Source organism: Bradysia coprophila, unplaced genomic scaffold (assembly GCF_014529535.1).
Source record: "Bradysia coprophila strain Holo2 unplaced genomic scaffold, BU_Bcop_v1 contig_617, whole genome shotgun sequence".
NCBI lineage: Eukaryota > Metazoa > Arthropoda > Insecta > Diptera > Sciaridae > Bradysia > Bradysia coprophila.
In genome coordinates, this window is record NW_023503856.1 from 29,867 (window position 1) to 56,986 (window position 27,120).

At 33.0% G+C, this 27,120-nt stretch overlaps 2 protein-coding genes across 6 annotated transcripts in view; one reads left to right on the forward strand and one right to left on the reverse strand.

The window, feature by feature from the left end:
* The window catches only part of LOC119083397, a 51,846-nt gene that overhangs the window by 18,908 nt on the left and 5,818 nt on the right, over positions 1-27,120 (reverse strand). For both annotated transcript variants that reach the window (XM_037193113.1, XM_037193112.1), the window contains exon 2: positions 17,311-17,533. The gene's annotated coding sequence lies outside the window, so the exon portion shown is untranslated. The remainder of the gene's footprint in view (positions 1-17,310; positions 17,534-27,120) is intronic.
* LOC119083398 (leucine-rich repeat extensin-like protein 3) lies at positions 5,647-9,867 on the forward strand. 4 transcript variants are annotated; one of them, XM_037193114.1, is made up of 5 exons: positions 5,647-5,802; positions 6,034-6,289; positions 6,753-6,785; positions 7,750-7,835; positions 9,433-9,867. In XM_037193114.1, exons 1-5 carry the CDS (start codon positions 5,800-5,802, stop codon positions 9,784-9,786), a joined length of 732 nt encoding a protein of 243 aa, XP_037049009.1. In that variant the 5' UTR covers positions 5,647-5,799; the 3' UTR covers positions 9,787-9,867. The 4 variants fall into 4 exon arrangements, with proteins under 4 accessions (XP_037049009.1, XP_037049011.1, XP_037049010.1 ...); XM_037193116.1 differs by lacking the exon at positions 6,753-6,785 and adding an exon at positions 7,204-7,263 and having other exon boundaries at positions 6,034-6,259; positions 7,776-7,835; XM_037193115.1 differs by lacking the exon at positions 6,753-6,785.

Consider the following 27,120-nt stretch of genomic DNA (forward strand, 5'->3'; position numbering starts at 1 on the left):
AATCTATCTCGAGAAATAAACATTTTTCCTAAACTTTCATGAATTTTGCGGTCACCCATCCAAGTACTAACCGCGCCCATTGATGCTTAACCTGATAATCCGACCGTCAACTATGCTACTGCTGTGCTAATTTTGCTTGTGCTTTAACACGTTCTTATTTCGAAGCGTTGTTACCGCAATATAAATTCTGCAGCTATATTATAAGGCACACAGCCTAATTCAAGTCTGTAGTTTTCATATTTAGCATTTTTACTTTGGTGAGTTGTCATTGGAGCATTGTTTCAGGTTCTGAAAGAAAGTGAATTGAGACTGCCTGCGTGAAGAATCGCCCATTCAATTGTTTTCTGTGAAATGCCTAGTTTGACATTTGGGAGCAGTTACTTGGCTTAATTCGTTTGTAATGTATTGACATTTCTGATATATACGGATATATACTTTCATTCGTCTGTGTTTCCACGGATTTTGACTATTGAAGAGGTATTTCTATAACCTGACAATCAAGCTTTATTAAAATCAGCCAAGCTATTTTACGATTTTTCTTTATCTGTTAACATTGAGTCCGACCAAGCGTCAGTACAAATCACAACTTGAATGCATGGTCCCATACATTTTCTGATATGCAGCACACAGCTATATTTTTCATACGTCAAATATGCGTTACACAGCTATGATATAGAGTACACAGCCACAATATGCAAATCCTAGCTATAACATGTGTTGTCGATGCATAATGTAGCTCTGTAATCTATAATATAGTTGTGTAACTCACATTGCAGGTAAATAACCAAAATTAATAGGATATGCGTTCAGTAGCTATATTTTTATAAGTCTCGCAGCTATATTATAAGAACTGCAGCTACATTATAAGTTACACAGCCTTTAACGAAATCCACGAATTTTCCGTGTGGGTATGTGTATGTTCGTAGAACCTATATTTCAGGCGACTTATTAAATAGTACTTTACATGACTAGGGATAAAAAGATGAAAAGTAGAGTTTCGTGTGAATTTTGTTGATTTTTTTTTGCGAAGCCGAGGTCAATAAACACACGAAAAAGAGACTTTTCATTTTTATCCCGAGTTATGAGGGCGTCGAAAATAGTGCTTGAAACACGAAAAGTACGGTTTCAGACGCATGTAACATGTAAATAATTTTGGTTGCACATTCCGCAAACTTACGAACTGGAACTGCGTGAAATTGCTTTTACAGTGTTCTACGTTTGTATGATACACTGTCTAGTTTCAGTACTATATTTAGAGTACCACTCATGCTTGAAGTGCGTTGATTTCGCTTGTTTTTTTTGTGTCGAAAGTACACATTTTTACATTTTATTTCTCGTGGCTTTAGGTCCACATCAACCATTTCCACTTCAGACTTAACTTTAACTAAATTCATACAAATCAATAATTTACGTCTATAAGGTTTTCCGAAATGCCCATTCTTCTACAATCTTAAAACGAAAGAAAAGGCAGAATAGTTCATATTTTAACCTTCGTTCATTGATAAATTGTGGAAATTCGAACTTAAAAATCAATTATATTTCTCGGCCAATGGTCAATCAAGTTGATACATTAATTACACCCATTTATGCTCTATTCACATTGAAAATTCATTTTAAGACCGCGTTTAAAACGATATTATTTCATGGTAAAACTATCCAACTATTAATGGTACATAGCGCAATCGTTTGTACACAACGATTTAGGTGTGAAAACGATTTAAAATTTTGAATTTGATCAAACAAATTGATATTATAACAAATATTTGATAGATCGCTAAGTTTTTCTATGTATTAACGAAATGATTTATCTCAATATAATTTAATAATTATATGCATCGCCACTGATACTTTTAGCGTAATTTAATTTAATTTGCTAACATCTCCAATGTTACACAACATTTTTTTTTCTCCATCGATTTCGTAATGCCTCATATACGAATGTGTGTGTATTTCTACGTTTCGTTTCTTTCTTTTTCTTTTTGTTTTTTTGTAGTTTGGGTTTTTTTAATTAACAAAAAATCGATGTTCTGAGTTAATGCCTTATCACAAATTTATACAATGCTACAATCAAGTTCAAGATCATGGTTTGTGAAATTAATGTCGGCATCTTGTCTATCGAAATTTGAATTTCCAATAATGAAAGGCTTATAATGGGACATGTTCTTTTTTTGTTGATGAGATTTAGGAGGATAGTTTGAATTAATTAGATAAATTTGCATATTACCTTGTTCGGCTATAGTTAGATCGTTGCATAAGACATTTTTTTCTTCAATTATTTATTTTAGAATTTATAGGTAGAAATAAAATTCTGGATCATTTATTGGTTTATTTTCGCTAAATGTATGCATATGGACGGACAATAATAATATAATAGCCAAGTTATATAATTTTATGCGTGTGGTTTTTATGGTCGGTTATACAACGAAAATAATTTCGGTAGATTTTCTCACAAAACTGCTAATTGGCACATAATTCCACCACACCAGATTAACGATATTTTTTATCTTTCATATTTTTTATTTCATTACGTCTGATCAGAATGTTTTAACATTCTTACATTAAAACAATGAGCATTACTCTAGCAACGTTTCCTTAAATGTAAAAAAAGAATTGTTCATCTCACAACTTATAATTTCCTGATTGAATGAAAAAATAATAATTATTAGCTTATTGACTTATAGACAATAATAGAGACATGTTTCACAAAAAAAAAGAATCGAAAAAAAAAACAGAAAAATTATGCAACAACTCAGTTCGATTCATTAACGAATGAATTAACATAGATAGTATACAAACTTGAACAATAAATTTTATTTGTCCATGTTAGACAAAAAATCACATAAATTAATTAATTTTAACAAATAAAAAGTCCTTTTTTCTGGCTAACAAAAAAGTTCTTATTTATTATTAAGCCTGGCAACGCGATGAGATAGTCTGTAGGAATGCAAATGCTTATGGTCAACATTATAGACGAATTGTAGCCACCACGATGCCCTAAAGAATCTAAAATCCATTTTTATCTTTTTTCGGCGATATTTTACAAAATCCGGTTAACGTACAATATTTGAATTATATAAGAATTTAAGTCGAATTGGGATGAAGTGTCGATGCCGACTATACGCTTTCAGATGTAATTCTACACAAATGTGCACGGTTCAAAAATATGAAGAGATATCTAGCTAATAAGGTAAAAGTAAAATAAAATGATCGAGTCTGGTTTTTGACAATTGAATTTTAATTGTCAAAAACCAGACTCGATCATTTTATTTTGCTTTCATTTTAGAAGTGATGCAAATTTTAAATCAGTATTCAATGACACAACTAATAGAAAATGATATAAAGTTTTTGATAAAATCTTTCATTATTAGCTATAAAAAAAAGCATTTTTTGCATGACCTGAATAACAAATTTATCGGCTCTAATTATCATTATCAGTGAAATATTTGAGCTTTCAGCATTTAGCTTCCCCGAATGTCTCATTCAAAATGGTTCTTGTTGGTTTTTCGACTTCTTTAAAAAACTCAGCTGAGGAATGGTTTCTTCCTAACATACTCGTAGTTCATAGTTCATTAATTTCGTCACAATTCTTCTCTTCAATCACCAAATCTCAATTTCACACATTCACACGTTTCATCACTTTCAGCTGTTTTGTCAATATTATAAGAATAACAAAAAGAAATAACTGCACAAAATTGAGATTTAATGATTGTAATTCCTGAGATACAATTTCTCTCTATATAAAATTTACAACACGCATGAAACTTACTTTTAGTGACCACAATCAAACACTGGTTGACTGAGAGGAGCTATCCAACTGTAAGCCAAAATGACAGAACCTTCTTCTCATTAATTTGGTTATATTTATTTATTTAAAGTGTATTCAATATCAATACAAGCAAAAATGTCTTTTAGAACGTGATCCCACATTATTTAACCTTTTGTAAAAATGAAAACATGTGATCAATAAATCCATGCCACGTTTTCTGTTTAAACTATTACAGACAGCAAGCATATGACCAAAGTTATTATCAGGTTTTTTACTTCCATCGATCAAAGTATTTTGAATCTGTTGATTTCAAATCTTGTACTTCAATTGTTTTAACATGTATTTTACTATGAAAGGGCCGTATTACTCAGAGCTTCTCATTATTTTTGCAGATAACAGATAACAGATGTGACAGGTTACAGTATAACATAGTATGTGCAGTAATAGTATATTACTTCCGAGGTTCCAAGTTGTGTATTTGATAAGTGTGGTGTTACCCGAAGGGGAGGGCTGTATTCCCCACTTGTCAAATACACAACTTGGAACCTCGGAAGTACAATGCTTTACGTGATTAGGCAATGTAAATGAAAATGAAACATGCTGTAACACGTAAAGTCTTTTACTTCATTAGTTTTACTGGACATTCCGCTATCTAAGATCCCTAGCTCGTCGTTTTATTGTGTGGCCGCTCTCAATAATAGATAACTATCTGATTCTAAAGAAACTCATGCAATTAGTTAATTAACTAGCAGACGTGAAACAGAAACAGATTTAGATTAAATTATAGCCAGGGACAGTGAAACTTCAGCTTGAATTTGCTTCAGCTGGTTTTCAGCTGATCCCCACATACAATCAAAACTGTTTTTACTTGTTTATAGGGTTCAAGCTGTTACAGGCACGTGGATGGTAATGGTAAAACCTTATAGACAGTTTTGATTGTTTGTATGGATCAACTGAAAAACAGCTGAAGCAAATTTATGTTAAAATTAGGTATTTTCGTTTCTCTGATAGTTTCGCACAAATACAAAAGAAGTAACCAAATATTTTATCGAACTCTTCATTTGTTCATTTGCTTTTAAGCTTTTCCTTTTGTTAATCGTACAACTTGATGACTTTTTTGGCCAAGAAATCGTCGTCTCACAGTGAAGCCATGGTGTCACATTTTTGGTCAAATTAAGAAAAATGTGATAGACAATATAATCTACGATTTTCTTCGCTTGGTCCTCTGAAGAAGGTCTTGGCCAAAAATAAGTCTTTAAGTTTTACCATTATGAGATATTAAAATATGGTTTCCTATTATCGAGAGTAGTGCATGAATGAAATTAATTCGGTATAACTAATTCGGCAGATAGAATAGAAACATAGAAACAAAAACATTTTCGAAAGCGATAATTCTACGCTTTGTATTTTGAATTATCACTTTCCAAATTAATTATCATAGTAAAGTGAACCTGTGCATGATTTTACGTAATACCTATGTCATATAGTGTTTTACTATATTCATATTAAAAGTTGAGACCTGTCAATCAAATCCATCACCGATTTTTGGTATATGAACGATTGATAAAATATTTTCCGCAAACGTACATCCTTTTCTCAAAAGTAAGCTGTGAAATCATCGTACATTAATTGAAATAAAATTTGTCTATAATTGTTGGAATCGTATAATTAAGTTATAAACAACAAGGAAACCGTCAAACTTAAATTAATATAAAAAATGTATCACTAATGCTATACCAAAATCATTCTAGCCCACTTTATCACTCGCTATGTGGGGGGTATAATGAATGGCTTGCAAACCATTTTTATTTTTTCGTTAGATTTTTTTTTGTATGCTCACTAAAAATATATTCTATCGTAATACCATAAACCCGTAAGCCGCAACCGGTTTACATATTCGTTAGATGCTTTTGCTCATATTGGCAAATAATATAAATAACGCGATGTTTCTAATTGACAATTATTCTGGAACAGTAACACTACCAGCAAAGACGTGATCATCTTTGGCTAGTTCATCTGTGAAAAATAACGAAATGGTGAGAATATCGAAACCATTTTCATGGACTAGTGAAAGTTTCGAATTGTTTTTTTAGTTTTGTGATATTGATACTTGTTGTTGATATGTTGATACGTAGTCTTATTTATAAAAGATTAACGTTTTAGTGATTTTGCAAATTTATTCTAGAATTTGAATTTAAGATGCTCGGTTAATTTTTCAGATTTTTAAATGGCAAACGTTACTGATGTCATTTTTTTTTGTTTAACAGAAATTCCTCATTGTTTGCCTCGCTGCAATTGCAGCTGTTAGTGGCGATGTATCCCATTTGTTCGGCGGAACAAATGTAGAGCGGTCATATTTACCACCATCCCAACAAGCACCATCAAACCAATACTTGCCGCCATCTGGACCACCTGCTCCACCACAATATCAACCAGCTCCACAACCACAATATCAACCAGCTCCACAACCTCAATACCAACCAGCTCCACAACCTCAATACGCACCACCACCGCCACCACCACGTAAGTTTTTTTAAAAAACTTTTATACTGAGTTATGCAGCTTACAAAAATACGTCAGAAACCAACGCGCACACGATGCACCATTTTCAAATATTAATCAAATCTAGTACTTCGAAATGAAATTACATGAAAAAGTTAGATATAATATGTAGGTATAAGAACATCGAACCGCATCGAACCAGAACAACATTTCTAAGACGATTTTGTTGACTGCTAGTTTGAAGGGACACATATTGATTTTTGTAAAGCGACGATTTCCTCTTCCTATTTCAATGTCCCATCTGTTATATGTGCCATAATGAATATCTAGACGCTGTTTAGCAGTTGCTACGGAACATTCTCTCACAAATATACTATTCGGCTTGATTTCGAAGAAAATTTGCATGTCCTATCTGAGCATGATCCTATGATGTCGAATTTTATTTAAATAATTTGGTTATGCTAATTTATTTATTTGTTTGTAGCACCACCTCCACCACCACCACCTCCTCCACCACGTAAGTAATCCAAATTTTCACTTTTCATATTGAGTGCTACAGCTAACAAAACTACGTCAGAAACGTTTTAGTAAATTACGCAGATTCGACCAAATTCACTTATATGTTTCTACACTTTGAACAGCTATATTTAACATAGAACAAAATGTAGTACTTCGAGATAACTACATATTAAGTGGATTCTCCGAACCAGAAAAACGTTCCTAAGACGATTTTGTTGGCTGCTAATTTCAACGCGCTCAAATATTAATTTTTGTGAAACGACAATTTCCATTTCCTATTCAAAAATCCTAACATAAAATTCGAGAATTAAAAAAAAATCAAGATGATGTTCACATATCTGAACTTTGATTTTTTATCACAAATGTGCAAATACACTTTCCGGTCGAATGTAAATTATTTATTTATTCGTTTGTAGCACCACCTCCACCACCTCCTCCTCCACCACCACCACCACCACCACCACCTCCTCCACCACGTAAGTAATCCAAATTTTCATATTGAGTGCTACAACTAACGAAATTACGTCAGAAACGTTTTAGTAAATTACGCATATTCGACAAAATTCACTTATATGTTTCTACACTTTGAAGAACTAGATTTAACATAGAACATGGCTAATTAACCAAATCTAGTACTTCGAGATGGCGTACATATTAAGTGGATTCTTCGAACCCTATCGAACCAGAAAAACGTTCCTAAGATGATTTTGTTGGTTTCAAAGAGCGCAAATATGAATTTTTGTGAATAGATAATTTCCTTTTCCTATTCAAATATCCTAATATGAAAGTCGATAATTTTAAAAATCGAGATGATGTTCACATTTCTGAACTTTGGATTTTCTATAACAAATGTGCAAATACAGTTTCCGGTTTTGATATGTTTTAAAACATGCATGCTAAACTTGATGTTATCAACTATGTCGAATGTAAATGATTTATTTAATTTATTTGTTCGTTTGTAGCACCACCACCACCACCACCACCACCACACCACCACCACCACCACAGTGCCCACCTGGAACTTACGGACAATACCCTAACTGCCAAGGTAAGTTCTTCTCTCATATTATTGATAGGTTACTTATCTTTAGCTATTTAACTTCAATGCAGGGCCTATTTTCGATAATTTAAATTCTCGAAATTATCGAAAATTCTCTAAATTCTACAAAAATTATCGAAATTCTTAAATTTATTTTTGGAGAATTTTGATAATTTTTCGATAATTTCAAGAATTTTTTGATAATTTGGAGAATTTAAATTATCGAAAATATGCCCTGCTTCAATGTGTAATAATTTTATTTAGTTCGCCATTATAATTTCTATGACATAAACAGTACATTCTCGAAATATACGCAAACATTTTTTTGTGTATAATATCGGTCTAAATACTAATATATCTGCGATCTATTAAGTTAATTAATCGGCAACAATTTCCCTCCTCATTTTCCATATACTTAAAAAAAAATAGTCCATCACGTACTTAATGTACATTAACTAATTTCACAATTCGATAAAAATAATTTTACTTAAAAAATATTATTTCAAACCTTTACTAAAATTTTCAAGCTTAATGTAACTAACGTAAATTTAATATTAAAGCTCCACCTCCACCTCCTCCTCCACCACCACCACCACCTCCTCCACCACCACCACCACGTAAGTAAACTAAGTATTTGTGGTTAAAGCAATAAACGGAATGCATGGGTAATACTCATTCGGTATGCAAAAAATGACACTCTACCAATACTGCTGGTATAATCTATTTTTAGAATAAAAGAAGAATAATTGAATCTTTGATAAATTCTTGGAAGTTTGTAAATTCGTCGCCATTGGGAGCATCTGAAATCTCTAAGAATTTTTATATACAAAGTTTCAGCTGTCTTGGTTATTTTCATAGTTTCATCCAATAAGAATTTCATGAGAATCGTAATTTTGTTTCAACTAATTTTACATATTTGCCCGCCTATCACAATAAATAAAATTGCTTTGTAAAGAATCACTTCTTTCCACATTTTTTTAAATTTGCAAAAACAAGCTTAACAAGCTTCTGAGAAATTTCCTCGATTTGATAATATTGGCGATTGTACACATAGTTTTTGTTTCAAAGATTCAGTAATACTAATTTGTTTGTTTGTAGCACCACCACCTCCTCCTCCTCCTCCTCCACCACCACCACCACCACCACCACGTAAGTAATCCAAATCTTCATATTGAGTGCTACACCCAATAAAACTAACGTCAGAAACTTTTTTCCTTCTTAATATATTACACAGTTCCTCCCATATTCAATTTGAAAAAGTTGTTTCAACATTCACCAAATCTGGTACTTTGACAGTACAATATATATTGTCGATAAAATTTGTGGGTAGAAAAACATCGAACAGGAAAAAAAGTTTCAAAGGAAGTGCAAATATGAATTTTTACAAAAAGACCATTTCCCTTTCCTAAACAATTGTAAAAATCCAATTGATGATCATAGTCTCTTCTAACCGTTGACTTTGTATCACAAAACTAAAAGTTCTGCTTTGAAAATGTGTATAATCTCATTCGTTGTTTATAATAGTGTTAATAGAGTTAATAATATTGTCTACATGTCGAGTTTTATAGAAATAATTATTTTATACTAATTTATGGTTTATTTGTAGCACCACCACCACCACCACCACCACCACCACCACCACCACCACCACCACCACCACAACAATACCAACCAGCTCCACAACCACAATACCAACCAGCCCCACAACCACAATACCAACCAGCTCCACAACCACAATACCAACCAGCTCCACAACCACAATACCAACCAGCTCCACAACCACAATATCAACCAGCTCCACAACCACAATACCAGCCAGCTCCTCAACCACAATTCCAACCAGAGCCAGCTCCAGCTGCTACTTTCGATGATGCCAACGGATACGATTACAAAGTTCCCGGCCGACCATTCAGAAAATGAGAAACTAACTCCATTTCCGTCAAACTGTCATTTCGATTGAAAAGTTACCATTCATAATATTCGAAATTGTGTGATTGTATCGCCACGAAACAAGTAATAAAATTTGCGAACTCATAATTAATGTGTGGAATTTTTATTTTAACGTGAATTCCTGTTGATACTTTGAAATCTTAAACTAGCATCAATCAAAGAAAAGACGAAAGCCGCTCACCAACAAATAGAAAATATTACGAAAATCGTTAATTTTCTTGAAAGCTTGACTATAATCTCATCACAATAAAAAATGAAGCCTTATAAGGGGCTTCACATAATAAGATAAATACTTGGAAATAAAAATAGAGAAATTTGTATCTATAAACCCTCATCATGTGTTCAAAGATTCGGTTAAAGCTTACAGATATCGTTTTCCTTTTCCTAAACATATACCAAATAAATACACCAAATAGCAAAATGTAAAGGTTGAATCGGGTAGAATTTATTCGGTTAAGGGTTATGATGTAATAAAAATCATTTTTCTAAAACTTCAGTAGAATTATGTTTGTTTGTTCAGTCATACAAATTTTAATCCTGTCGCTTTATATTTTCATACCGGTGAATGTTGTCGCTGACAATTACAGCTTAAGCTACAATAGCAAAATATTTATATTTAACACCGTAATAATTCGGGTTCAACTCTATAACATTTGATTCCGTTTCATTATTGCGTTGAAGCTCCCAATTACGTTGGTTATTTCATATATTTGTTCATGTTAATTTTATTCGAATTAAACTTTTTATCGTTTTGACGTTCTACAATGTACGTGTAAAAACCTATTTTGGAATATATGTAACATGAGGGAACACAAAAAATTCATTTCATAACGCAGGTGAGAAATAGTCGTTTCCCCATCTCAATATACGAATCACAAACGTGGATGGCGTATTACAAATATCTGTGATTGTAGGATTTATGATGTTTCACTTTGTCGTTCGACACATATGTGTGCAAAATGTGTCCAAAATTGTTCTAATTCATTATTCACTTTCAATGTAGTTGAACAAAGAACTGGGACAAACCTAACCATCTAAATACGAGACCCCTCCAATTACGAGCCTAGTAATAAAAGATGACGTCTTCCTAATGCAAAAATATTTCAATTCAAGGCTTTTGTGAATTTTAATTCGCAAAATTCCGAATAATTCTAAAAATTTCATAAAAAAATTCAGAATAATTTTCAAACAGAATTTTTCATATTTACAATTCCCAAAAATTATTCCTGTTTCAGAAAAATGTCCGCTCCTAATTTTTAACAGAACATGTACAATTAACAAGATAAACTATTAAGAGTTTGGAAAATTCTGAGGGTAACTTTGAAATTCAAATTTACCTTGTAAAAAGAAGTTATTTTTAGTTGAATTATTATCGACGTGTAATTCAATAAAGGAAATTAGTTATTAAAGGCCTAGTTTACTCAGCCAAACAATGAACACGCGATGTTATTAATGACATCATGAACGCAGAGGTATCACCATTTTAATAATTTATTTTTTCTATTTTTTACACCAAAGAAAAGTTTGTTTTCCTATCGTTGAAATTGAAGGCAAATTTTTCAATTTTCTAACTCTTTCCTTAAACGCCTTGTTTACACTCACCATCACAACTAATCGAACTAGAAGATAAATCATTTTATTTCATTTCATTTCCATCTGTTAAAATCGTTTAAATGGTATAAATCCATAACGGAAGACGACATAAACGATTGAAATTTAAAAGCGGGAAATTGTAACAATTCGAAATAAAATGGATTTGGGAAATGTAGATAATATTTTGAATAGCGCAACTGTAATTGAAATTGATCGTCAATTTATGACTAAATTTAAATAAATGGATTTTAAGATGCAAATTCTAATAGAATAATTCGATTAAATTAAAAATATTTAAAGCTCCAAAAAACAGAACACAAAATCATTTTTATTACATCATTAAGCCGCTTTTATAATCCACGAAAACTCTTATATCTGAGTGTGAGAGCGCCGTTCCATAAAACTGTGAACATTAAACGATGATAATAGGATAACAAGTTGGGTTACACTTGATGTTTCGACTCTTTTCCGTGCCACATCCCATTGTAATACTACACGATACACTCAACACCTTTTAATAGCTTTAGTAATAAAATCATGTCATAAATTATGTGAATGAGGTATTTTCGGCGCACTTAATCTCGTTGAATAGAGAGTCTCGGCAACAACTACGACAAAATGAATTACTTTTCTTTGGTGAATTACCATCGAAGCTGTAACAACATATTTGAAGTTTCAAATTGTGTCAGCTTGTGCGCTGGAAACACACATATATTTCCAAGACAAAACATCATTTGCTCTGTTCAGTAAGGTGGAAAAGTTTGTGTAACACATATCAGCACAGCGAATCACAAAATTAGGATAATCAAAATGTTTTCCTTTGATTTATGTTGTGGTAGGAGAAAACATCGACCACAGAAAGTTTTTTTTTTCATCAAAATTTCAAATTACGGAACTTTCCTTTTCACTGTGTGAATGTGTGTTGGAAGTTCCAGCCTGGAACTGGTATTTAATTGAAGAGTTCGTGTGACTTATTGTGATTTGAAGGCCTTTTGGAGGAAAACCATTTTATTTATGGAGGGTAATTACTGTGAAATTTGCAGCATGTTACACTGTAGCTTTTATACTGTACGCATATTATTGTCTATTTACCGTAAACAACATCATTTCGTCAAGGTAAAGTTCGTGCAGTAAATGAAGACAATACACCAAAAATTATTTGTCACAAGAAAATAACCGAGGGTTGAATTATGTGGTATAAGTAGATTCTTATGTCGAATTCTCTGTATCACCAGTTTGTTTCAGAACTTTTTTTTCTCACTTTACGTCTTAAGACGATGATACACTCGTTCCGTTTAAGTGTAGGTTTACACATCATTTGCGCTACTATAAAAATATTGAAAGTATCACTTTGGACGGAACGAGTGTTCAGAAGAGCCTTTTTGAAAAAAAAGTAAACATAAACAATGTAAGAATAGAATGTATTTCAATCGAAAGTTGTCCTTAAAGCTTTCCCTTCTGGATCCATTTGCATATGTTTAATAAAAGGTTAACACAGCCTTATGGAAATTGGAAAATTTCCGGCGATGACCTTTTTTTCCATCTAACATTCCACTGTAAACGGATAAAGTCTAATATACATCCCGACCGCTTTTCAAAAATTCATGCATTTGAAGGTGTTGTGAGCACATTTTTGTTGGTCTATTATATCTGAATCAAGTAAAATGTGGGCCCTTTTTTGTAGTTTATTGTTATTGATTAAAGTCTGATTGAAATTTTTATTTTTATTTAGATGTGAAAGGACATTCAGTGAAGTTGTATTCGAAAGACTTTCGAGAATGTGTCGTATTTATATTCAATGTTCATGAATAGCCTTTGTACAACTAAATAAAATTTATGGTTTTCCTGTACAAAAGGACTTTGAAAACGCAAAGAGTATCCAGTAGGGTGTAGCGCTTTGCAGTCTTTTTTTATTTTTGTAAGGCCTGCGGGTAGGCTCGATGCAGAATGGTCCATCACGAAAATAACAAAAAAAAAAGTTCGAAGCTCCCATGCGCACCTCTGAAAATCGACTTTTCGGTCACAGAGCCATTGTTCACCCCAGCAATACTAAGAACGATTTGGAACCGTTTTTGCATAAATTCTGTGAAAAATAAAAAAAAAATGGTTTTTCTCGTACCATTTTGAACATATTAAAAGTTCAATGAATCTGCAACCCGGCGAAACGTTGCGTCAAGTCTATATTCGTTTGAAAGCTATTGAAATTCCCTTTAAAATGAGCTACGACACGACTATTTTGCTTCCCAGTCACAGATTTTAGAAAGCTTTACCTCCAAAAAATTTCTGGAAAAGTCATGGTCGTGAACACTTGTTGTAATTTTTCATGGGTGAGTCGAATTTTTTTTAAATTTTAAAGTATGCCAAATTGAAGCCAAAGTCTCTACGAGTAGTTGCCATAAACACTTAACAAATTTGTTCCATCACAGTCGGCAGAACTACTCTAACTATGGCTCTGTGACCGATTTTCAGGGGTGCGGATGGGAGATTCGAACTTTTAATTTTTTTTTTTTGTTATTTTCGTGATCAGTGGACCATTCTGCATCGAGCCTACCCGCGCAGGCCTTAAAAAAATAAAAAAAAGACTGCAAAACGCTACACCCTAGTATCCAGGTTAAAAAATCTACTCACGAGTTCTTATAAGAGTTGACGAATGAGAGTCTGAGAACGATGAGGAAGAGAAACACGCTGCTACAGATAGAGTGGGAATATTTAGCAAATTTAAGAAAATTTTATTTGGTTCTTATTTCCATAGCAGTAGTAAAATCTATGTTAACAAACAATCAAATTTTTACAGACGTCCCTTATTGTAGTTGATTATGCGAATCTAAAAATAAGATGAAGTTCATGCGCTCACTGATTATCATCTAGAAGATAACGTAATAGTCTGTGTAGTCTGCTATAGTCAGATATGCATTTTGTATTTAATGCACAAAGAGAATGTGTTGCGAAACAGCAAAGTAATTTATAAAATGAAGCTCGCTTTTCGTTTTGAAAAAGAAAAACGAACCGTTATCCATCTAGCTTTCACCAATGATTTTGCTTTCGTCCGAAGAAAAAGAGAAATTTCATTGTCCAAATTGGGTCGTTTGTTCGCATCACCCATAATCTGTTCGATGAAGTTTAAAAAGTGTTTGTAACGTATACATGGAATACTCTACTTTCATTACACACCACTTAAATTACAAACTCTCAGCTGAATTGTTTGAAGAAGAGTTTATTTTCCATTATAAAGTTTTTAAAGGAAAACGCAAAGAAAATAAAAATGTATAGCGAAATAACACACAGAAAAAGCACAATTTCCATCCAGAGTAGATACACATTTCAGTTTTTAGATAAAATATAAAAATGTTATAATGTTAAGCACACAAACGCTTGAATTTTGTACGGTGGATGTCGTAAGATACGTTTATCGATAATGCGATGAAGATAACGTACGCTCAACGTCCAAATTAATTGGTTTAAAATCAATAAGACTGTTTTATACGACTTACAAGAGCTTCCCGTCACACTCCAGCTTCACACCATCAATGAATAATAAAGAAAAACTTGGAAAAACTACTCGATGTTCTAAAATTTTGCACTCTTATCAGCTCTTGAGGCTTTTTGTGAGACCTGAAACGTTCACACAATTAAAGGATATTCACATTTCGGTGTTGTGCTTGTGGTATAGTCTTAAACTTTAGGGTCTAGTACGTACAACAATCAGACAAGCTGAAGAAACTCCATCGATGGGTAACTTTTCAACAAAACATGACTATGTATTCAAGCAATGAGTCAATCCAACATTTGTGGTGGAAATAGTCACGTTGTTCACATTGCGTGAAAGTCCCCGTGACCCAGGGCTAATTTTGGATATTCAAGATTCAAGAAAAATTTTCAGTTTTGCAGATAGTTCGCAAGATCAACTGTGTGTATAAGACCGATTCGTTCCATTTAAAATACAACCGTAACTTGATACGAAGAAGGAAAAGAAACTTGTGTAAAATAAAGCACATTTTACATTATATACCGAAACCAGAGAGACACAAATTCAACAAGCATAACATTAAAACAACCTCTTCAATCTTGCTGGCTACGTGCTCAAGTTCTGAAATGGAAATACAGCCTTGCCCTTATTCACTCCATCCGAAAAGATTTTAAATTGTGTCTATCTAGCGAATATTTCGTATATTTATTTATCAAGGCATAGAAACTTGTGAATAAAAATACGTTTTTGTTTCAATAAAAAAATGTTTTTTCGTCTTTCCCTTTTTTCTGTTTTCCTTTATGTGTCGAGGATCAAATTCGAATTCATATCATTACTTATTTGTGTACGGAACGAGCTTATAAAAGCCTAATTTACTTTTATTTGGTGACAGTTGTTGTTCCAACATTTTTCTGGCATTAGTCGTTATTTATCGCATCACAAAATTATGTAATTTTAACGAAAACAATTGTTGTGCAACATTTTGTGAAAATAGAAATAAAAATTATCGAATTTCTGTTCTATTGAAACAGGCTTGTTTCCAGGTAAAAGAAGTTAATTAGTGAAATTAATAATGTAGTACTTCAACAACCAGTATTGACTTTTGTCTGTTCTGTCTCGAGCTGCCTATGGCAGTTCTTCCACGGTTACATTTTTTATGTTTAATTACGTAGAATAAACAATTCTGAGCTTGGAAAGCAAATAAAGAAAAATACCTCAAATGATTGTCACGGACAATGTCACGCATATACCAATCGTATAAAACAAACGTGATTTATAATTTAAACAGTTAACGTTTTATCTATAACAAGGTCGATGATACCGCAGTTCACATCATCCCCATGCTTTACCATTTTATTTACTTTTGTAAGTGAGTCTGAAAATATTATGAAGTTTGATGGTGTCGTTTAGCAAGGTCCACTTCTCATTTTCCATTTAAAAACTTTTATTTCGACTTTTCCACAGACGACAGACCGTTTTAACTTCTTTTTTTGAAAATAAATTTATTTGTAAATGAAACGAAACTCTCAATAAGCCCTTGAAAGCAGCCTTACACTTCTTAAGTAAATCATCAGAGAAATATACTGCCTCATACTACCCTTGTTCGGATCGACGATGAATATTAATCAAAATCTAATACACATTACGCTAAAACCATTGAATGCTCCAAAGATACAGAAGACAAATTGAATTATAATTAGTCATTTATTGATCGAGTAGAAGCAATTTCGAAAAGAAATGCTCACATAATGGCAAACGTCCACCAGAAGAAAGAGAAAATGTTCGCAGACACTTTCGGTGCGATGTGTATACAAACACACAAAGAAAGTGAAATTTAATTAAATCGTCTGCAGCTGGAAATAAAATTGCTATAGAAACTAAATTAAGCTCTTTAAATTGTATGTCGTTTCCGGTTTGGTTTTATGATTTCCAACTTCTTAACACAATGTGTTTTCAATGAAAGCGAAATGGAGCCAACTTTTAATCACATTTTTATGGAATATCCTCTGTCGATTATGTATTATTTTTGCAATGCAAAGCTTGATAATTAATTTTGAATCATGGAGCAAAGATTTACCGCCAGAAACAAAAGAATTTACGATGAGAGAGCATTATCCTGCTTCAAGCAAAATTTAAAGAATAAAAGTTTTTACGTCCTTAGACGCTCTTAAATATTTTAAGAGTCATAATGCAAAAGGCATTATAGCGGACCGAAACTTTAGCAAATGCAAATACATAAATTAGCATCGACAAGTTTAGTTTCGAAACTAGTTCGAAAGTATGAAAAGAAGTATTAAACGACGTTTGATGTTCGCTTGACTACAACAATATAATCTTCCGATATGTCTGCAACATCGTTTTAATATAAATTGAATTATGAAAACTTTCAGAAAATTTATTTACTGGCTAAATTTATGTCAATCAATTCCTTAAAAATTATGTCAATAACTTTCTAAAAGAGTGTAATTAACTCACCTTATTCCGCACTTAATATGAAAACTGGAACCACATTCTCAAACAACGAAAATAAACATTGTGTTCAAAAGTCCTGCTACATTCTTAACATTTACGTGAATATTAATCCATGGTTGACGCAAAACTTTCTCTTGAACTCACTGATCCGTTCGTGTTCCACAAATAACACATTTTTACCAAATTGTTCGTTCAGTATTTCATTTAGGCTCAATCCAATTAAACACTGTTGTTAAACGACCGTCAAAAAGATCAACAAAAAAAAACTTTTGAAAATTAATTAAGGGTTAAAGATGGATATTCTTTTGGTTATTTTATAACCGAAAATTCGATGGAAGTAAATTAGACCGAATGTTGTTATTTACATTATATCGTGCCCTAAAATGGTGGTTGATTTTTCCGTTGGAATTTCGTGATTTAATAAAATAGAAATGAATTTTCGTTCGGTGCCCGCTCGAAAAAGGTCGCCAACACTTTTCTCTGATTTGCAAATAATTTGTGCGCGATTAAAATATTCAATTAAATCTGAAAAACTTCTAAACAATTTCTTCGTTATAACCGCTTATTGAGCTAATGATGACGGTAATGAAAATTGTAAACACGAAAATTATCTTTTCTCATTCAATATAGCTACTTACATTTGAGAAAATGTTTTGAGAAAATTTTTACAATGTTGTTTTATTTATAAAATCTAAGAACCTTGGCATGACATAAGGTTTTCCGACGATTTTTTTTTTCGCTGAAGATGAAATACAAACACATTGCGCCTAAATAAATGTATGTTGTATTACAGTCAGAGTTTCACGTCTATTGTAAAACGGAACATAATTATTTTAATGATATAAACATACTTGATTAATAAAATACGATCTTGACTTCTTGGCTGCGAGTTATGTTTAATAAACAAACATACAAATATTTCAGATCCGTATACCGAATTATCTTGAAAATATTAGTAGGATTAACAATTATGATAATGTTCACAGAATGTGAAGAACAGAATAAAATGAATGATTTATAGGAACATACATTAAGCGGAAGATATTTGTTAAGTCTGTAATTTTTAAATATCTGGCAACGGAATTGGGCAAAGTGCTTTAATGTAATAAATCAGTCTTCATACTCTAGCGGAGCTCCATACTCCCAAAAACGTGATCAAACCAGGCGATATAAGACGAGATTCTCATAAAACAAAAGGCTAAGCAAATGTTCATCTGTTCGTTTAAGAACAGCTAAGCTGAACATTTGATTTGCCTTTTCGAAAGTTGAAAACGACGAGTCAGACACTTTGTAACCTTCATTTATGTAACTTTAGGTTCGATACAAAATATTTTTACGTTACTCGTTAGAGGAACGGATCAGTAAAAAAAATTTGGTCCGTGTACATCCGGTTCGAATGGGTCCGAAAAGAAAATTTTGTCCGTGTACATCCGGTTCGAATGGGTCTGAAAAGAAAATTTTGTCCGTGTACATCCGGTTCGAATGGGTACGAAAAGAATATTTTGTCCGTGTACATCCGGTTCGAAAAGAAAATTTTGTCCGTGTACATCCGGTTCGAATGGGTCTGAAAAGAAAATTTTGTCCGTGTACATCCGGTTCGAATGGGTCCGAAAAGAAAATTTTGTCCGTGTACATCCGGTTCGAATGGGTCCGAAAAGAAAATTTTGTCCGTGTACATCCGGTTCGAATGAGTCCGAAAAGAAAGTTTTGTCCGTGTACGTTTGGTTCGAATGGGTCTGAAAAAAAAATTTGTCCGAGTATATCCGGTTCGAATGGGTACTGAAAAGAAAATTTTGTCCGTGTATATCCGGTTCGAATGGGTCCGAAAAGAAAATTTTGCCCGTTTCGAATGGGGCCGAAAAGAAAATTTTGTCCTTGTACATCCGGTTCGAATGGGTCTGAAAAGAAAATTTTATTCGTGTACATCCGGTTCGAATGGGTCCGTAAAGAAAATTTTGTCCGTCTACATCCGGTTCGAATGGGTCCGAAAAGAAAATTTTGTCCGTGTTCACACCCGGCTCGAATGGGTTCTGACCCACAAAATTTTGTCGGTGTACAGCCGGTTTGAATGGGACAGAAAAAAAAATTGGCTGGGTCAGATCCCTTAACTGTCTAAACTTCTCAATTGGTTTTGTTTTAGTAATGATTTATTAATTAAAAAATAAAACTATGCATTGCCGAACATTTTACTCTCTATATCACCGCAATACCTATTCCATCATTTTGTCGATTTATACGACAAAACGAGTTATCATTCAACTAGATTGCTTCAAACTACGGAAATACATCGGTTTGAAATTGGTAATTTTTCCTATTAAATACACCAAATTGACTATATATTTGTCTATCTATCTGTATATCGATGGTCGATCTCGGAAAAACCGCAACTTCGCAGGAACCTAAGTCAGGTCATTAGAACTTAAATTTCGTTATCAAAAAAAAGAATTTTTTGGAATTAATCAATTTTTGGAAGACATTCTCTCATATTAAATGTTTCGATACATGTTGGGCAGCTGGAAAAATTTGCCCACTTTAAGGCATCGTCGCAAGGTGAAAAAAAACTTTGATAAGTTGCAGGGGAAGCTGTGTGGATAATTTTATTAAATAAAAGTAGGCGTCGAAGGGGTAGATATAATTATACATGATGGTTGCCAAACTAATATGATCAAAAAAAGCCAAAATATTTCATCTGATTCGGTCATATATGACATTAGGTCGTAAACGATCTTTTTATTTTTGACGTTTTGACCATCGATATAATATGGGGTAGATTGGTACACACGAAGAACGAAAATTCGGAAATGTATCACACTCACACACACAACGACAACAATTTTTAATCACAACACAAAAAAAGCGAAGGGACATCCAAAAAGGAAGGGAACATTAAGATTTTGAAATATTTGTATGGCTTTATTCCGCGCGCTTTCTTAGAACGTAAGTTACGTACACATACATTCTTACATTCTTTCCGCACAAACGTTCTTCGTGTGTACCAATCTACCCTATATTACATCGATAGTTTTGACAAAGGACTATTAGCACATACGTAATGAATGAAAAAGAATGATGTGCCATTGGGCTCACCAAACCAACAACTTTGCGCACGCGTTCACATCTCGATGTACATAAATTTCGACCAATCTGAACTTTAAAGAAATACCTATACCTAGCCCCATGATTTAGAGTGAAGGAAAATAAAAATGTTCTTATTCATGTGGAGTAATTTAAAATGAGATATTAAAGTTTCACTATATTGCAAAGTGGCTTGAATACTTTCGATCTCCTAACAAAATGGCTCTTGGTCGCCATTTTGGATTTTATTTAAAACGATAGAAATCAGGCGAAATGATAATAACAAAGTTGCTGATAAGTGGGAACTATTTAGAGGCATATTAGAGCTATTATGAGCAATATAATAACATATTTATCAGTCAAATGTTTACTTATAACACACTATAGTGGTTAAAAGTTGTTTACTATGCTGGTGCATGTAATAAGGCTATTACATGTATAGGCAATAACCTTTACATCACTCGCATAGTAAAACGTCGTACTACATTCGCAAAATAAAGTGATATCTCGTATCACGATGAGTAAAAGTACCTCGGGCTGCCGCCCTCGGATACTTTTTCTCATCTGGATACGAGATATCACTTTACTTCCCTTGCATAGTAATGTACTATTATAAGACATTTTCTAACATGATAACAAAAAAAGAAATGGGCAGCAGAGACGAGAATAAAGTGAGAGAGATGATGAGTTTCCTTTTCCAGACTTTGGCAAGGTTTTGTAAGGGTCGGCGTCAGCTTATGTTGTTTAAATTATTTCACAAGTAGAGTTACGGGTATGCCACGAAGTGGCCTTGCTTGTTTATAAATGGAAATATTTAGATGTGTTACGTTTAAATTTCATTTGTCGCTCAAAATGTATGCAAATCAAATCTATGTTACGCGTCAATAAGGATTCTTGATACAAATCACTATCTATGCATATGTCTTGTTGATATGACAAACAAAGTTTACTCAAACTTATTCCTTGTTTGTAAACAACATGATGGAAAGTATGCCAAAGTCATTAGTCTTGCATAGTGATGTATTTGCACTTCTCATCACCGTCATCCCGACAATGCTACACAAGTTTAAGTTTAAAGTGAATCTCGAGACGGAAACTTGAAAACTGTAATCATTTTTGACCGAAGCATCCATCTTTTTCTTTTAGTTTTGTCGTTGGAAAAGAAAGAAAGTTGAGACGAATCTAAACAACTTCATATTTTTTCGAGAGGAAAATTACTTCGAAAAACGCTGTACCATGACTTTGTATCGAACTGAGAGTCAAGCTGAGCCAATGACCTTGAATTTACGTGTATTTATATAGTTACTTTTCTGGGATTTGTACCATGACTTTCGGAATCAGTTGTCCCCTTGATTTTTTTTAGTAACTACCAACGTACCTAACATAGTAGTACAATGTTGCTTTTGTCAAGTAGAGTAACATTTACACTAACGACATGATCTTGAAAAGATTAAAAAATTAAAATTTAATGCTAAACTGTCATAATGGATATGCCATAAGCTCTGTTCTACTACGATGCTAGGTCCTCTGTAATAACTTATTGCTTTCTCAGACAATTCAAATTTTGCCCTGGGAAGGGTTTATTACCAGAAGTAACTTAAATGAATCGGTTGTCCAACAATCTATTTCACTGCAGTAGCATTTTTGAGCGATAAACAACGGTTAACTTTGTAAAAAACGAAGACATTTTAGTTCCAATTTTATTCTCCGCCTTATACGAAAGGTATGAACATAATTAAATATTCAGCGGCTGTCTCGTTGCCTGTCTTTCAGCTATAAACTTTGCTAGGTAACATAGTGGCACCCCAGAAACAACTAATACTTGTTGCATTGCTGAACGTAATTAAAAATTTATTATCTAACTTGCACATCCCACATCGACAGTGTAGATTCTACACCTTTCATCTCTTATGAAAAAAGTTAGACAAACAGAGTTTTCATTACTCTCCACCATAATCTCGAGTTACAACTTTAAAACAAATTTATAATAATGAAAATGTATAACTTACAAAGTTTCAGGAGGTGTGACCTCATAAGTAATAACAATCGTTGTTACAATATTAATAATTCGTGTTAATATGAACTGGCGTGTTTCGGAAAATCTTTTCAATATAGAGATTCATATCATTTTGATAAGCTCAATTATTTGATAACAATGAAATTATAATCTGTTGTACTGTCAGTCTCGCCGCAACATTATATTATACATATAAAAAAAGCAATTTGATTAAAAGCAATAAAAAAAGATTATTTGTTTTTTAATGTTTCCAAAATACCATAATCCAGTTTAATGAACTTTTATTTCCATTTTTGTTTGTCATTTAATCAGATTTTTATGTGTAATCGTTCGGAGTTCTTTTTTCGGCTAGATATTTTTCGCAATTATTTTAATGTAACAAAGTTTTGTTAATAAAATCAGGAAATAATTTGTTTCGTCCAAAAAAAAATTTTTAAGGTCAAGCTTAAGAGATGGTCAGTCTAACAGCCAGACGTATAAAATTATTTGATTTTAATTGGTTAATAATGCGTCTATGATTTTCGTAATTATATATTATTTCAATAATGGATGCTCAAATTAGACAATAGACAAACTAATAATTATCACACTCTTGTAGGTAACGAATGAGTTAACCACGAAAATTTGATTGATACTTTAATTCCAATAATGCACAATCGGAAGGCATTGAATGAAGTATATGGCTGTGAACATAAATAACGATTGTAAAAACAAAAGAGAACGTTTCGACGAAAAACAAATCTTTAAGCTAAAGTTTGCGTCATACTGTGCCTAAAGAAAGACTCACAAGAAAATTATTCCATAAATGAATCTGTAGATAAAATAGATTCGTAAGGTACTTCAACTGCGCCAATTTCGTCTTTTGGGGATTTTGAGGATTTTCTAAATTCTCTGAATGAAATAATGCTCACTGCTCAGTAATGCTTAGACGACCGTGCATAATTTACCGTTATCCCGTTATTCAATTTTTTACTTATTTATTTTTGTATTCGAAGACTAATAGCTTCAATTCCTGGAACATACCTACTCAGAATATTCGAATTATTTACAGAAGGACGGGGCTTTTATTACGTTTTTCTTTTAACAATTTAAATTGGCTTGTTCGGTGTATATATGGTATTTGGTATAATGTACATCTTATTAAACTTCGTTTTTCCCTGTTTAGCCATACGACATCTAATAAAACTTTCAAAACCTTGTAATGGCAAGACATTGCATGTGACTGAATAAAATTAAAAATATGTTGACCTACTTTCGATCTCTAATTAGAATCCAATTCTTTAGGTTTATAAAAATAGCAATGCATCTGATTTGTGTACTCCAACACGGAAAACGTATTTTGAGATTAATCTTTTATTCAATCAGTCAAAGGACTTTGTGGTTCTTTTTGCAAAACAATTATTCATCATTGGACAAGGACATGTTGATTAATTTGTGCTTCCGTTTTTTTATATATATAGGCAGTTTTGCAGTCTCAGGGAAACTATTGGTATATTGTTGTCAAATTTTTTGTTTTATTTATTTATATTTTATGATCACTTGTAAACCTAACAACCATTCCGTAGTTGTTTTTGATATCATATTTTTAATTTTAGTTGATTAAATGTAACCCTAACTGTTCGTTTGAGTCGGGGGAAACAACTAATTACATTACAATTCAATTAAATAATCAAATTATGTTCGAAAGTGAATAAAAAATGTTACTTATTCATAGAGATACATCCATGCCATAAATTTTCCCTAATTAGTCTAGAATGTACTTGTAGTAACTGCAATTAAATGAATTAACATTACGAATGTTGGTTTAGATTGGATTTAATTTTGTAAAATTTGAAACAAACTTCGTTTTAGTTTTAGTTGAGTCAGTAAATAATTTTAATTTGAAAATTAATTTGCATTTGCTTGAACATTGAACAATTTGAAAAAAAAAGGATTTGACAAATTCCACGTTTAAAACTGAGATTCCATTTCACTGCAGTTTATTAACTGTGTCGTTGACGTCGACAGTTTTATATGCATCTTTTCTTGGCTCAAAAATGTATTAAGTGAAGCAATTTCGCTCGCCATCGAATTGTCCAATTCTTCCTGTGGTAGTTGTCGGTACTCTTCGATCTTCGATGCCAGTTCCCTCTGCAGACGCCTAACTTCATTCAACAATCTGTTAGTTTGTGAATGTCCCACCTCTACACTCGCTTGCAAATTGCGGACAGCTTCGTTGAGTGCGGAGTTCGTTTTCCCGAATGCATTAATTCTAGCTTTTCTTTCGGCACTCAGATCTTTGACGGAAACAAGAGATTTCATAGCGCGTTCAAAAGTCTCTCTGTCTCGCTGGATTGCCGTTTCGGCAGATCTTAGCTTCGACTCTTTTAACTTCTTCAATTGTTCACGATTTTTAAGCATATTTTCGGTATTTTGTTTCTTCAGATGTCTGATGTGCTCTAAATACCGGGACACTCGCACGTCGATGGTCTCATTATTATTGCTCTTCTCGTTGTTGGTCGAATCTGTCAATTCACTCATTTCACTATTCATTTTGGATGCGGAAATTGTAAACTTTTTTTAACACAACCTTTCACAACGGAGTATTTACAATGAATGATTATTCTTAAAAGGTCCCTCTATGAAGACAACTAACCTACAGTAAGCGTCAATGTGCCCTTCCTAAAGAAGTTCTCAATTACTTCACTCAGACTGTAACATAAGAAAGGGAGAGAACACTGTTCTATTAGAACAGTCACTCATAGTTTCTATTTCTGTCATTAGTAAGAAAAAGCCATTTTTACGCCGACAATTTGTGCATCAGAAAGGTAATTAAGAAAGTCATAAAAGGTGTCTTAGGTAGATATTCCAATATCCTTATTTTCTATCTCTTTTTTGATATTGAGTTGTATACGGTTTCATGAAACAAAGATACATTATTAGTGAAGATGAAAGAGTAGGGGTTTGGGACATATGCGATTGATGTGGAAATATCAAGTTTATCGACGGGTAAACTTATCAGCATATACCAGCGCTATGATAGGAATGTTTGTACGTTCGGGAAAAGCAATCAAGCAAGAAATCACGGTAGAACCCCCTCTAAATACTGCAATTTCAATGATCACCAATGCACGACAATTGCATTCGTAACTTGACAGTTCTTATGGATTTTATACACGTAACTGTCAAATTACGAATATTTGGAGTTACGAAAATATGAGAATCGGCGCCTAGTTTTGCATCCAATTGGGCAGTGCAATAATTTGTTTTTTGAATGTCCAAAACCCTTTCTCTTTCATCCTCATTAAATATGTATTTTTGTTTCATGAAACCGTATACAACTCAATATCAGAAAATAGATAGAAAATAAGGATATTAAGACAACTACCTAAGACACCTTTTATATGACTTTCTTAATTACCTTGCTGATGCACAAATAGTCGGCGTGAAAATGGCTTTGTGATTTTTCTTACTAATGACAGAAATGGAAACTATGAGTGTCTGTTCTATCACTTTCTTCTGTTACAGTTTGAGTGAAGTAATTAAGAACGCTTACTGTAGGTTAGTTGTCTTCATAGAGTTACCTTTCAAGAATAATCATTCATTGTTAATACTCCGTTGAGAAAGGTTGTTTAAAAAAAAGTTTACAATTTCCGCATCCAAAATGAATAGTGAAATGGTGAAATCTAAGAGTGAATTGACAGATTCGAATAACAACAACGACAAGACCAATAATAATGAAACCATCTCCGTGCGATTGGCCCGTTATTTAGAGCACATAAGACATTTGAAGAAACAAAATACCAAAGATCTGCTTAAAAAAGCTGAGGCACGCCTGGTTCAACAACAAGAGCTTCACAACAAGGACTTGGAAGATCTACGTGAACAATATGAAATGCAGCTTCAAGGGAATCGTGAACAATTGGAAAAGTTATTAAAAACGAAGCTAAAGTCTGTGGAAACGGCATTCCAACGTGACAAGGAGAGTCTGGAACGGGCGACGAAATCTCTTGTTTTCGCCAACAATCTGAGTACCGAAAGTAAAGCTAGAGTTACTGCATTCGAGCAAACGAACTCTGTACTCAACGAAACGGTCCGCAATTTGCAAGCGAGCGTAGAGATGGAACATTCACAAGCCAACAAATTGGAGAATGAAGTTAAGCGTCTGCAGAAGGAACTGGCATCGAAGATCGAAGAGTACCAACAACTAGCACGGGAAGAATCGGACAATTCGATGGCGATCGAAATTGCTTCGTTTAATGACTTGTTGAGCCAAGAAGAGAAGCGTATAAAACTGTTGACTTCAACGTCACCGTTATTCGCCAACTGCAGTGAAATGGAATCTCAGTTTTAAACGTGTAATTTGTGAAATCAATTTTTTTTCAAATTGTTGCTTAAACATTGGCAAATGCAAATTAATTTTCAAATTAAAATTATTTACTGACAATTTTCGCAATTAAAACTAAAACGAAATTAGTTCAAAATTTTACATTTGCGTTTTCAATCAGAAAAAAGAAAAAAAAACAGAAAATTTCAACCAAATCCAAACCAACATTCGTAATGTTAATTCAGTTAATTGCAGTCACTACAAGTACATTCTAGACTAATTAGGAAACGTTTACAACATTCTACGTAAAAGGCCAATACCGAGCTTTTTTTGTTCATTTTTCAACATAATTTGATTATTTAATTGAATTGTAATGTAATTAGTTGTTTCCCCTGACTCAAACGAACAGTTCGGT